The sequence below is a fragment of the Megascapheus bottae genome, chromosome 7 (genome assembly GCF_031878675.1).
Source record: "Megascapheus bottae isolate mThoBot1 chromosome 7, mThoBot2.hap1, whole genome shotgun sequence".
NCBI classification, from domain to species: domain Eukaryota; kingdom Metazoa; phylum Chordata; class Mammalia; order Rodentia; family Geomyidae; genus Megascapheus; species Megascapheus bottae.
The window spans coordinates 10896567-10909348 of NC_143515.1; the positions used below are offsets into that span (position 1 = coordinate 10896567).

General features: G+C 37.6%; 1 protein-coding gene across 2 annotated transcripts in view; it reads right to left on the reverse strand.

The window, feature by feature from the left end:
* Positions 1–478: 478 nt before the first annotated feature.
* The window catches only part of Mgat4a (alpha-1,3-mannosyl-glycoprotein 4-beta-N-acetylglucosaminyltransferase A), an 86364-nt gene continuing 74060 nt past the window's right edge, over positions 479–12782 (reverse strand). For both annotated transcript variants that reach the window (XM_090336482.1, XM_090336481.1), the window contains exons 10-15: positions 12301–12408; positions 11988–12181; positions 9347–9425; positions 8652–8718; positions 5035–5147; positions 479–4923 (exon numbers count right to left, since the gene is read on the reverse strand). In XM_090336482.1, the coding sequence (XP_090192608.1) occupies positions 4897–4923; positions 5035–5147; positions 8652–8718; positions 9347–9425; positions 11988–12181; positions 12301–12408 (588 nt within the window). In that variant the 3' untranslated portion in view covers positions 479–4896. The remainder of the gene's footprint in view (positions 4924–5034; positions 5148–8651; positions 8719–9346; positions 9426–11987; positions 12182–12300; positions 12409–12782) is intronic.

Consider the following 12782-nt stretch of genomic DNA (forward strand, 5'->3'; position numbering starts at 1 on the left):
TGAGAACAGTGTTAGCACCACTAGTCTGTACATCTTTACTGCAGTGTTAACAGTGAGAAGGATAACTGCACAGTCGCTTCCCTCCGGCATTCTGCTGTCTGTCTGGAGAGCGCACTCCTGCTGCCCTGCTACTGCCCTGACCACTAGCTAGTGGGAACTCCAGCCGGAGAAGGGAAGGTTTCAGGTGAAATGCTGTGATGTCACAGGGGCATGTGTAACAAAACCCTTAAGTTGGATGCTTTTTTATAAATCCTTTTGTAGTCTTTTTGTATTGTATGTTCACATGCATTAAAGAACTAAAGCATACTAGTTATCATAGCATATATTTTAAGATCAAAATTTTAGTTTTACACAAATATTACTACATTGGCTGGCAAAGTCCTTTTCTACAAAAGATTGGACTGGAAATCTAAAATCCTTTATAACATAAACGTAAGATTATATAATTTTTCATAGGGTTAGCCCCTGATTATCTAGCAACATAGCAAAAATAAGCACAAAAATTAATGAGTAAACCAAAATGAAAACTGGACTTCATTAGCATGGCATAGAGGCACATGTATTTTGGAAAACATTCTCAAATAACAAAAATTTGATTGACACAAGTAGGGTCTGATCTGGACTAAATAAAATAATCTACCTAAAGGCAGAAGTTACTTCTCTTCATGTCTCATTTAAAATACCACTGTTTATCATTCTTTACTTCTGATAGGCCCAAAGCAGCCTGACTAAATCCTCATGTAGGAAAAGGGATACACAATATAATCCTAGCAGTTCTTTTACAGAACACTACTAAAATGTTGGACCTTTATTTCTTTTTTTTGGCATAGGGGTTTGAACTCAGAGCCTTTAGTTTCCTAGGCACTATACTATTTAAGCCATGGCCCCAGCTCTGTGCTGCAACTTTTACTACCAGTGAAGACAGATCTTTTGTGGAGAACATCCTAGCTGAGACCAAGAAATCATGACACCACTAAGGACTCTGTTTAGCAAGAAATACGCCATCAACTAGACATATACTCTCAACATTTGGGAAGCTAAGGTGGGAAGATTGAGTTCACAGCCAGGCTGAGCTACAGAGCAAATCCTGTCTCAGAAACTAAATGGGAGGAGGGACAATGTGGGGAATCAAATAGGAAGATGCAAGTTCCACCTCTTCAAAAAATTCATTTTCTACTATATAAAAAACTACTATATTTCTAGCAGCTTAAAACTATCCATTTGTTATCTTACAGTTCTGTGGAGTCAGAAACCAGACAGGTGTGAGGTCTCCAAAAGCTGTAGTCAGGTGTTGCTGATCAAGTAGACTTATCCAGAGACAGATTCTTCCAAACTTGTGGGTGGAAATCAGTTCCTGTGTTGGCAGGACTGCAGGTCCCACTTCCATGGCTGGCAGCTCATCAATACCTGTATTCCTTCCCTGTGCGTCCCTTCCACTTGAAGCTAGCTTGATCTCTTGACATCTGCCAGCCTGAGAAAATTGCTTTTAAAGGGCTTGTGAATTGAACTAGTCATCCCTAGATAACCTTCCTTTTGCTAGATAACATGGATCGTATTCACAGTTCCACTTACAGCCGAAGTGACACAGTGTCACATGGGGGACTGTTAGAATTCTGCTTACTACAAATGTACATTGCTATTAACTGGAACAATCTGAACATGTTGCTCACATACAACCAAACTGGTATGGTGTTCCATATAACCAAAGCTTTCTTTAAGGGGCAGCATTATTGGGAGACAACTTTGTTCATTATTATAAAAGTTTTAAAGGAAAGCCTTTATACTTTTGCTAATTTTTTGAGGTTTTTTTTTGGGGGGGGGTAGTCATGGGACCTGAACTCGGGGCCTGGGAGCTGTCTCTGACCTTTTTCTTTCAAGTGTAGCATTCTACCACTTTGAACATAGTGCCATTCTGGTTTTCTGGTGGTTAAGTAGAGATCAGAGTCCCCCGGACTTTTCTACTCCGGCTGGCTCTGGACAGCTATCCTCAGGTCTCAGCCTCCTGATTAGGTAGAATTATAGGCGTGAGCCATTGGCGCCCAGCCTTGCTGATGATTTTTAAAGTAGTCACACCAATCTTTTACTGGTGCAGCCACCAAATCTTTTGCACATCTGCCCCTAACCTCATTATCAGAATCCATTACTTCTGACTTCTAAAGTGTTCACATTTGTATTGCTGACAGTACTAACCAATAAACTTCTTTGAATAACGGCTATGTTCTGTGTCTGTGCCCATGTGCTGACCCACTAGCAGCATGTGGTCACTGAGTACTTGAGATATCAACACGACATGTATATGAGTACTTTAAAATGAATCATATTTTAAAATAGAGTGTTAAAAGTATATTTGAAAGTATATATGAATACTTTCAAAATTAAATTTTTACTTTAATAATTTAAAGTTACCAAGTGCCTTGTGGCTACCGTACAAGACAGCACTATTCAAGGGTTTACATAATTTATCTGAAATGCACTCCAGATGTGTATAATCAATCTTACCATTTGCCACTTTCCCTATTCACTATTTTGCTAAGAATGGTTCAGTTCCAGTCCCCACCACTCTTCACTTTCTCCAACCACTGCTCCTGCACTACCTGACAAGAGTTCTTGCAGAAAGCAGCCATGCGTCATCCTATCTGTTGTGGTGAGGACACAGTGGTAGAGTTGTTCCCTAGAGCTCTAAGTTTGTTAAGAGAGAAGACATACCATCCTCAATGAGACTATATACCTAAATGTGTGTGTTCATATGTGGCAAGCACGGCTGGCAAAGGGAGCGAGGTAAAATAAAGAGGATGGCAGAGGGAGCCCATTGGTCCACCAACATCTTAATGGAACCTGCCAGGCTAACCCTAAAGGAAAAGATTTGCTTAAAATGATTCCTAGGAACAAGAGGGATGAGCAGAGCTTGTGTGGAAGCCAAGAATGGCATCAGGAAAAAGCTAGCTAGACAGGCTGTGTTTCTCACAAAGCCCTAAAAAAAATGGCAGGGAACACATCCTTTCTCCACCTCGATTTTCAGAACACTGCCTTTCTTGAAGTTGCAGCTGGCTACTGAAGACCTATAGACCAAGGGGACTCTAATACATGGCAAATGGTTTACCTTCTCATTCTAAGTTGCTTGAGCACTAATCTACTAATCCAGCCCAGTGCCAACACTTTATAACAAAGGGTTATTCCTTTTTTTGAAAAATTTTTCTTGTGAACACTGGATTAAGGAAATTATAGAAGAAAATAAAAAGTAAAGGCAATGAAGCCTAATAGGCCCAAATAAAGATTCTAGCTATATATAAAACCTGTCGTAATCATTTGACATACAATTATTGACAATGATTAATTTTTCAATCAAGAAAAGTAAAAATGATGATAACAGTAAGGAAAAGAATTGCAGAATCACAACTCTGACCGTGCTTCCTGAATTTCCCTGTCTTCACAGCACACAGAAAGTGATAGTCTTTGATGCTTTTGTTCTACATAGTAGGTAAACAGTGATGCCCCTGCCCCTCTAGCTAAGCTGGAACTTTCTACAACCCTAGACTGTCACCTGAGCTGGCCAGAAAATCTGGTATTCAACTTCTGCACACTGGCAAGTCACCTGCAACCTACTGGGTTTTTGTCAAAGCACACTGGCTAAGAACCAATGTGAGAATTTATAATTATTTGAAATACTTTTGTAAAGATTACTGGTTGTTGACGTATCTTGGCTGATACTAGTAGTATTTGATAACATTCTTTTAATATTCATTTGAACTCTGGAACTGTTTAAGAGCTATAAGCACTCATTTGGATATAGGATTTGTAAGTTTATAATGCAATAGAATAAATCATCCTGACAAAGCATAAAACTACTTTTCACCAAAAACCCAGTATTACAATTTTGTTTTTCTTTAAAATTATGTCCATTATTGACTCATACAGTAGCATTGCCTAGAAAACAATGTCAGAACTAGAAATGAGTAAAGCTATAAAAGAGTGAACAGGAAACAACGTATGTGACTCATAGACTAAAGACATTAAAAAGGAAAGAAAAGTCTGTCATCTGCCACACCGAAAGAAATGTAATGAGTGTAGTTAAGGGCATTGTACTGGAACATTGACATTTATCACACTGGTTTTATGTGGTTACATGGCATACATGATACAGTAAAATAACCCTCAAGAAGGACATTGGTCTTTAAAATCTTGGCTTTAAGGAATGATAAATGCTGTTGAAAATATTTTTTTCAGAATCACTGCGATTATAAAAGTACTTCAAGTTAAGAAATCCATCTATAATCAATCTTAAATGGCAGTGCAGTTGAAAAATGGCATTGATCTGTAATGTTTGCATTTCCAAAGAAAAATATAGAAAGAACTTAAAAAAGCAAGGTATATTGTTTTCAAAAAAAGTATCGATTCAAAAATTTACTGCACAAAAATATGTACTTTTAAGTGTTTCTAATAAATTAACTCCATAACATGTCTATTTATATATTATTTATATATATCATCCCTGATAATCTATAAAAGAGGGTCTATAATAGTAAAATAAATGAACATCAAAAGTGCCCCCTTCATAAAATGTATTTAACATTAGTTTTTTTCTCAAATTTAAGGAATGTAACAATATGTACAACTCTTATGTATTAGTATAATACCAAAATAGTACAAGTCATATTAACAGGCTGTCATAATTGTAAAATGTTTGTGTCAAGTTAAAATTGGAGGACAGCTGAGTTTCAAATGAATACAGTTATCCATGGGAGGTTTACTTTCCAAGTGGAAATGATAATTGTCTTATCTACAGTAGATTTCACAAGAGGTAGTAGTCAAGTTTTTTTTTTTTTTTTTTTTAAGTACATGCTTAACTATCTTAACTGACAGGATCGAGGGGGGGAGGAGTGTTGGTTTCTTAGAAGCTCAATTGGTGATTTTTTTTATATGAATCTGAAACAAAAGATAATGATAAGGCTGTTAATTTGATAAAGTCCTTACATGCAAAGTTAAAGCCTAATGAGCACGTGCTACCTAACAGATGTTTCATCCATTTCTTCTTACCTCATTAAGAATGGCCCACACAGCAGAATTGTGAATAACTGAAAGTCGAAAGGCTGAAATGGGATTTAATCTTCGGTCCACCATTCCTTCTGCAACACCATTTTCAAATTTTCCTTCAAAGCAAAGATTACTATTTGTTAGATGTGACATAAACACATATTAAGTGTCACTGACTCAAAGCCATGAAGGAATTCAAAGTATGTCTAGTAGGCATCTTAGACAGGGAATAAGTGATTTCCCCCTTTTCTACTTTTATTCATCTTTTACAACTTTTAACTTTTCTGTGTATATATACACTACTTCCACATGCACTATTTAATGTACTATATGCCTAAAAACATTCAAGCAACCAGCTTAAATAGGCAGAGGTATACGTTTACCCATTGTACATTTAAAAATTTTTAATTTCTCTGGCATAAACAACTTTTAACCTACAGATTTTTAACACGTAGTATATCAACGTCTGATTTGTAACATGGCTCTATCTGATTGCTTTGGAGGGCAAGGGAGGAGTGACAAAGCTCCATGTTTTGGTTAACCTTGAGCAGGAATTCTTAGATTCAAGGGCACATCACACAATTCTCACATCAAGTTCTGTGAAAAACAATAAGCTAAAAACACTCCCCTGTAGGAACAGGGACCAAGAACTTCTGCTGAACTTAACTCTTCTTAATGTAAGGAATAATACCCCTTTTCCTTTTTTTTTTCTTTGTTTTTTTTAAATGAGGGAAATCAAGCAACCTATATTTCTTTCCAAGTCTATTTCCTTAAAAACAGTACAATATAATTCTTTCTGTTGGAAGCACAGAATTCCATTGTATAATTCTTCATTTTCTTGATCCCTTCATCCACTGAGGGAAAAATGGGTTTATTCCATATCTTGGAAATGGGTTACAGGTGAGCTCTATGTTTAGTCTTTTAACCACCATTCTGCTTTCCAGAGTAGCTGAACCACCAGCAGTGTAGTAGCACTCCCTTCTGGTGACATCTTCACCAGCATCTGTTATAGTTATTTTCTTAATAATGGCCATGCTAACTGGGGTGAGGTGGAATTTGTTAAGTTATTCAGGTCTCTAGACATTCACACTGTGTGACCAAAGGTGGAGATTCACGGGAGCACATCACAAAGGCTCAGTGGTTACATGCATATGATCATATAAAATAATGTTTTCATGAAATGAACTTCAAGAAAAGGAAATGAGATTTTTGTTGTAGTTTTGCTTTTCTTCCTTTTCCTTTTGTCTTTGGGAAGGCAAGGGAGGCACAGAAAAGGTGGAACAAAGGTGGAACAAAGGGTGAACAAATAACAACAGTGGTATTCCCTAACTATGGAAAATGAAGTATAATCTTGTGGGTAGGGACAGGAAGGAAAAACTGGGAGTGAGGAAAAGGGTGACATGATTCACAAAGAACCGTGCTCATTACCTGACTTAGGTAGCTATAACCCTTCTGCATATCACCTCTACAATAACAACTCAATATATTTTTTTAATGAGAAAAAAAAAGCACTCAGAAAAGTGAGAAGAAAATGGTTTCCTTCTGAAGAAAATTTCTCTAAGGCAAGGGTTGGCAAACTTTCCTTAAAGGGCAGTCTGTATTCAGTTGAAAACTGAAGATATTAGAGAAAATGCAATTTCTCCATATTTTATTGATTTAAGTCAATATATATTAACACAAAGTACATTTTATTTTGTTGGTCCTGGGGCTTGAACTCAGGGCCTGGGCACTGTCCTTGACTACTTTTGCTCAAGGCTAGATAGAGCAATACCACTTGAGCCACAGTGACACTTCTAGCCTTTTCTGTTTATGTGGTACTGAGGAATTGAACCCAGGGCTTCATGCATGCTAGGCAAGCACTCTACCCCTAGGAGAAGAAAGCAACTCCTTTTCCCTAGGATAACATTTCCCTGTCATCAAATGTTCACATTAATGCTCATCCACCTTTGAAATGTCCTGTCACAGCCTAGAGACCGCCAAGTACTTAAGTCCATCCACAAGCATGTGGTCTAATGGAGCACATTCATGGCCTGGAAGCGATTTGTAGAATTCTGTTCAACTTCTCTCACTGATACTCACCTTCTGGCATATGACTTCCCTACACATAAATCACTTCCATGTGACAACAGGGGAAACTGTCGCCATAAAATAGATTTTGAACTATGTATATTTCTTTTTCATTTTCACTGAGGTCCAAAAAAAATCTCTACTGGGCCTATAGTTCTGACTTAGAAGATGTCCTGACTATAAACTTGTATGCTTCCTGTAATTCCTAACAGCATGAGACATGCATAAGAGCTGTATTACAGCTGGATGTGGTGGCTCATGCCTATAATCCTAGCTACTCAGGAGGCTAAGATCTGATGATCATGGTTCAAAGCCAGCCCAGGCACTAGAATCCATGAGACTCTTATCTCCAATTAACCACTAGAAAACTACAAGTGATGCTGTGGCTCCAGTGGTAAGGTGGTAGCCTTGAATTGAAGAGCTCAGGGACAGTGCCCAGGCCCAGAGATCAAGTCCTACGACCGACCAAAAAAAAAAAAAGTTCAGTATTACAATGAATAATTACGATCTTGACTGCCACCAAAATGACTGGATACCATAGTTCTATAAGGAAGCATTATTTTACAATTTTAGGTAGAATTCATTAAGAAATTTTGCAGCAAAAACTAATTTTCAAGGTGACAATAATATATGGAGGCACTTATTTGGAAAATTTTCAATCTTGTTGCTAAGCTAAAACACAAGTCTATCACATTGAACTATGGAGTAGGGAAGGTCAGAATATTCATTACTTTTTTTTAAAATAATTTTTATTGTGATTAATAGAAGGGTTACATTATAATCACCAGATAAAAGGTCCATAACTTCACAAACATTCATACCCTTTCTCATGACATGGTCCCCATTTCCCTCCCACCATTTATCTTGATTTCCCCCCTTCCCTATCCAATTTCAAATAACCAATTAAGCACATATGAAATATATCAGATAACAAGGTGAAATACTGTAACAATATGAGATAACCAAGGGATGGCAAAAGAGATGAGAGGTAACATAGTACATTAAGGACAACAATCACTCATTATATGGCTTCTGTTTCCTTATCCTGGAGGTCCTTTCATTTAGCGTCATACTGTATGGCCTTATGTATCAAGGTTTTGCTCTATTGTGAATCTCTGCTAGAAGAACCCAAGGTTTCTACTGATTATGACAAATGAGGGAAACCATTGAGTCTATGTTCCCTTGAGTCTGGCTTACTTCACTTAATATGATTTTTTTCTAAGTCTTTCCATTTCCTTACAAATGGGGCAATGTCGTTCTTTCTGACAGCAGCATAGAATTCCATTGTGTATTCTTGTTGATCCACTCATCAACTGAGGGACATCTGGGTTGGTTCCAGATCTTTGCTATGGTAAATAGTGCTGCAATGAACATCATTGAATATTCACTTCTTATATCCAACAAAAATTTACATAATGTCTAAGTCCATGAGAGAGAACAATGGTATAACCGCCTTCATTAAAATACTTCCAGCAACTTCATTAAATCTGTAAAGAATTTAAAATTACTTTAGAAACTAGTCCAGAAAAAGAGTACATTTTCCTAGACATTACCTATTCTGAAGTAGCCATCTTCTAATCGTTTCTCTTTGGTTTCTTTGCTTATTTCCAAACCTTCACTCTAAAATAAGACAAAATTATCATTTTAAAACTAGTTATTTCTATTAAAACCAAATCTAAGTCACCTATCTGTCTAGAGCCTTCATTAAATAACAATCTCTGAACAGAGAAAGGACACCTGTCTTCAAGCCTAAAAGTATGCTAGTAAAAATGCTCTATACATAAAATACTAATGTTTGAAAAAGAACATAATCAACTTAATAGAACATTATTTCCTATTTAAAATATATAAAGGTAAAGAACTATGTATTAACTTGGGGGGGAAGGAATCCATATATTCCTTATTGACTAGTATATTAACTTTGTTTAGCCATCAACAGACATCAAGATACCTATATGGTTTGTGAAACTCCAAATACAAACAGCAGGAAAACACTGAGGTAAAATTATAATTCATTTACTGTGTAACCTTCCATAGTATTTTCCAATAGAAAACAAAATGAAGGCTCTATGAATGAAGCAAATGGGTATATTAATACTGAGTGGTCCACATGTCAAAAGAAATTCCTGTCCCATGCCTGAGTCGCCCCCATCCTGAGCCATTCACTCATGTTATAAACAAACTCGGCTCAAATGAAGACTTTCTGGTTTGGTCCTCAGTGGAAAGTCAGAGGAATAAACACTCATACCTGTAAAGGCAAAACATCAACAGTTGTGTTTAGCAGAATGTCTCCTGGATGCTCTTGGTTGCCACTATGGAATAAATAACTGAAAATACAGACAGAAAAATTTCAAAATGAGTTGGAACAGATTTTACTGATTCAAGAAAACATACATGCAGAGTAACCTTGTTGTCATAAATCTAAAATACACTTTGGATCAGAGTATAATATTATATTTTGACAATAAATACTAACCAGTGAGTACATTTATGCATACAGATAGGACAAAGTATATCTCACTATAAATCTAACTTTAGTTACATTAACTAGCTAAAAATTTAGATTAAGAGTAAGAAAGACCTTATTTTCTAGGATTTTCACCTTTATCAAATTTAATTGGCCTTCAATCATTATTTTCTTCTATCCAATAAAGATAGTCTCACTTATCATACATGACTGTGCCAAGGAATTTCTAAGAACAACATGCACCCTGTGTATTAAGAAGTATCTAGGGGCCGGAAGTGTGGCCTAGAGGTAAAGTATTTCCCTAGCATGTACAAAGTCTTAGATTTGATTCCTCGGTACCACATACACAGATAAAAGCCAGAGTGGGGCTCAAGAGGTAGAGCGCTAGCCTTAAAGCTCAAGGACAGTGCCCAAGCCCTGAGTTCAAGCCCCTGGACTGGCAAAAAAATAAAAATAAAGGAAAGTATCTGGCCAATTTAACAATACCGGATGGTAGTACAGGGTGTAGTTAGGTACACATGGACACAAATCACCTATGCTAAGAAACTGATTTTTAAACTATGCCGAAAGTTCTTTCCAACATTTCTAAATGAGAAATACCTTCCTTTTTTATATTTTGTTTTTGAGACACAATCTTGCTAGGCTACCTAGTCTGGTCTCAATTCCTGGGCTCAAGTGGTCCTCCTGTCTCATTGTCCCAAGAGATTGAAACTACAGGCTCAAGTCACCATGTCTGATGAGAAATATACACAAAAGCCATGCTCAAGTTGGAATTCTGGTTTATACAACCACAAACAATTCATGAACTCCATCAAATTATGAAGGAAAAGAAGTCATTACCAAGAAAAGAGCACAGGAACATAAGCTAGATATTGGACAGACTGATTAAATGATGTTCACCACGCAATAATTCACAATGAACATTTCAGTGCCACCTAGGAAGTGTAACATTCGGTGAAGAGGAGCACAGCGCAGGACCCGAGCTGAAACAGCAGTATCGTCAAAACGAACACCCAGATTCATCCAGCTAAGTGTGTGCTTAACACTTCCCACTACTACCAAGAACAAAGAAAGGACGCCTGCTTTCACTACTCTCATTCAACAGAACGTAACCACAGTTCTAGTCTCTGCAGTGAGCGAAAGAAGTAAAAGGCACATAGACTGGAGAAGAAACAGAACTTCCTGTTTTTAGCTGACAGCAATCTATCAAAAAGAGTCCTAATATTCAAGTTCAGCAAACAAGAAAGCAGGAATCACACGAACGTACAGAAGCCAATGGGCATTCCAAATACATTGTGGGATGGCGAACCACATTCTATTAAATCTGCCCCGGCATTCTGGTCTGTATACCCAGAAGGGAAAAAAGGCTGACTCATGAATTATGATTGCCACATAAAACAGGGAGGAAAAAGTTCCAAATTTCACAAACGGAACCCTAATGTTAAAAACACAGAATGTTTGTAAATGCTATTAAATAATCACAGTTTATCAGAAACCGTCGTAGTACAGAGTAGTTCAACCAGAGCGTGGGGATCGTCACCTTGTGATCACATGGGAAGGATTTTTCTGAGATAAGAGCTTGACTATGAAATGCTCCTCCCCAGCCTCGGTGCTCAACACGTGGCCCCTTGCTAATGTTATTTGGAGAGGTTCTAGAAACTTTGGGAAATGTGGCCTATTGAGAGGAAGTAAGTCCGTGGGGACAGGACTCCAGGGAGACACCGTTTCAGTCCTTCCCCACGCTCTGCTTCCTGACACGTGCCATAACATTATTCCTCACAATGGGCCAAGTGGCAACACACTGATGCTACCAGCTAAAATACATCCTTCCTCCCTTAAGTGGTTTGTGTCAGACATTGAATCACAATAAAGCTAACACACACAGAGACATGAAAACTATTACATAATTTTGAGAGACTGTGTTTTAAAAATACCAAAAAAAAAAAAAAAAAAAGCCAGTCTTGGTGGCACATGCCTGTAATCCTAGCTACTCAGGAGGCTAAGATCTGAGGATCAAGGTTCAAAGCCAACCTGAGCACAAAAGGACCTGAGACTTATCTCCAGTTAACCTCCAGAAAATGGCAAGTGGGGATTGGCCCAGGGGTATGGTGGTATCCTTGAGCTGAAGCCCTCAGGGACAGCACCCAGGCTGAGTTCAAGCCCAAGATATACCCCACAGAAACACAAAACAAAACCTAAAAAATTACATTATAGACCCAGAAATACCAAGAGAATCTCCTAAATGTGTTAAATGCTGTTATTATATCTGAAAACATGGCTTTAATATAACCAAACATTTTGAGAACCATTATCTCTCCAGATCTGTTATACACAAAAAATCCTATCACAAGTCACATTATAAGTATGGTTGTAAAATCTAAGTCTGAAATCCAAGACCAAAGATACTTCCATAATCACCAACCTTTCTACATTGACTGGCTTATCAAATTTAAACAAGATGTAGTCTCCGGCAGTTGGGGTGATGGCCCAGAAGAAGTCCTCTCCCATGTAAGTTTTCTCCAGTGTGTGTCCCTGGTAAACTTTCAAGGAAGTGGACACCTCTGCAGGTGGGTTTACATGGATTTTAAGAAGTAATGGTTTCATGTAATCTTTATCCTAGGGGAAAGAATATATTTGCACTAAACAGCATATGGTTTCTTTACACTTAAGAAGAAAAGTAACAATTATACACTAAATAATAAACTGCACATCCATTAAAAAAAAACAAAACCAACCGTGAGTTTCTGAATTTTCCCCGACAGTGATGAATGCAGACCAACATGTTGAAAAAGGGAAGGTCTGAATCGAATTCGAAGATTTGCTTTCTGTCTATCACAATGTTTCTAGACATAAAAAAGGTCATCATTATTACATAATTAGCTGAAATCTTATCTGGAAAAATAAGAAAATCTTTTAGAAGAAACAAAGAAAACACAATTTAAGTCATAATCCCACATCATGATTTTTTTTTTGCCAGTCCGGGGCTTGAACTCAGGGCCTGGGCACTGTCCTTGAGCTTTATCAAGGCTAGAGCTCTACCACTTGAACCACAGCACTACTTCTGGCTTTTTCTGTGCATTTGATACCAAGGAATCGAACCCAGAGCTCCATGCATGCTAGGCACAAAGCCTACCACTAGCCCACAGACCTGGTGCCTCAGAGTTCAAGCCACATGACTCACACACACAAAAAAAGAAATCCATGGCTTGAACTTTGG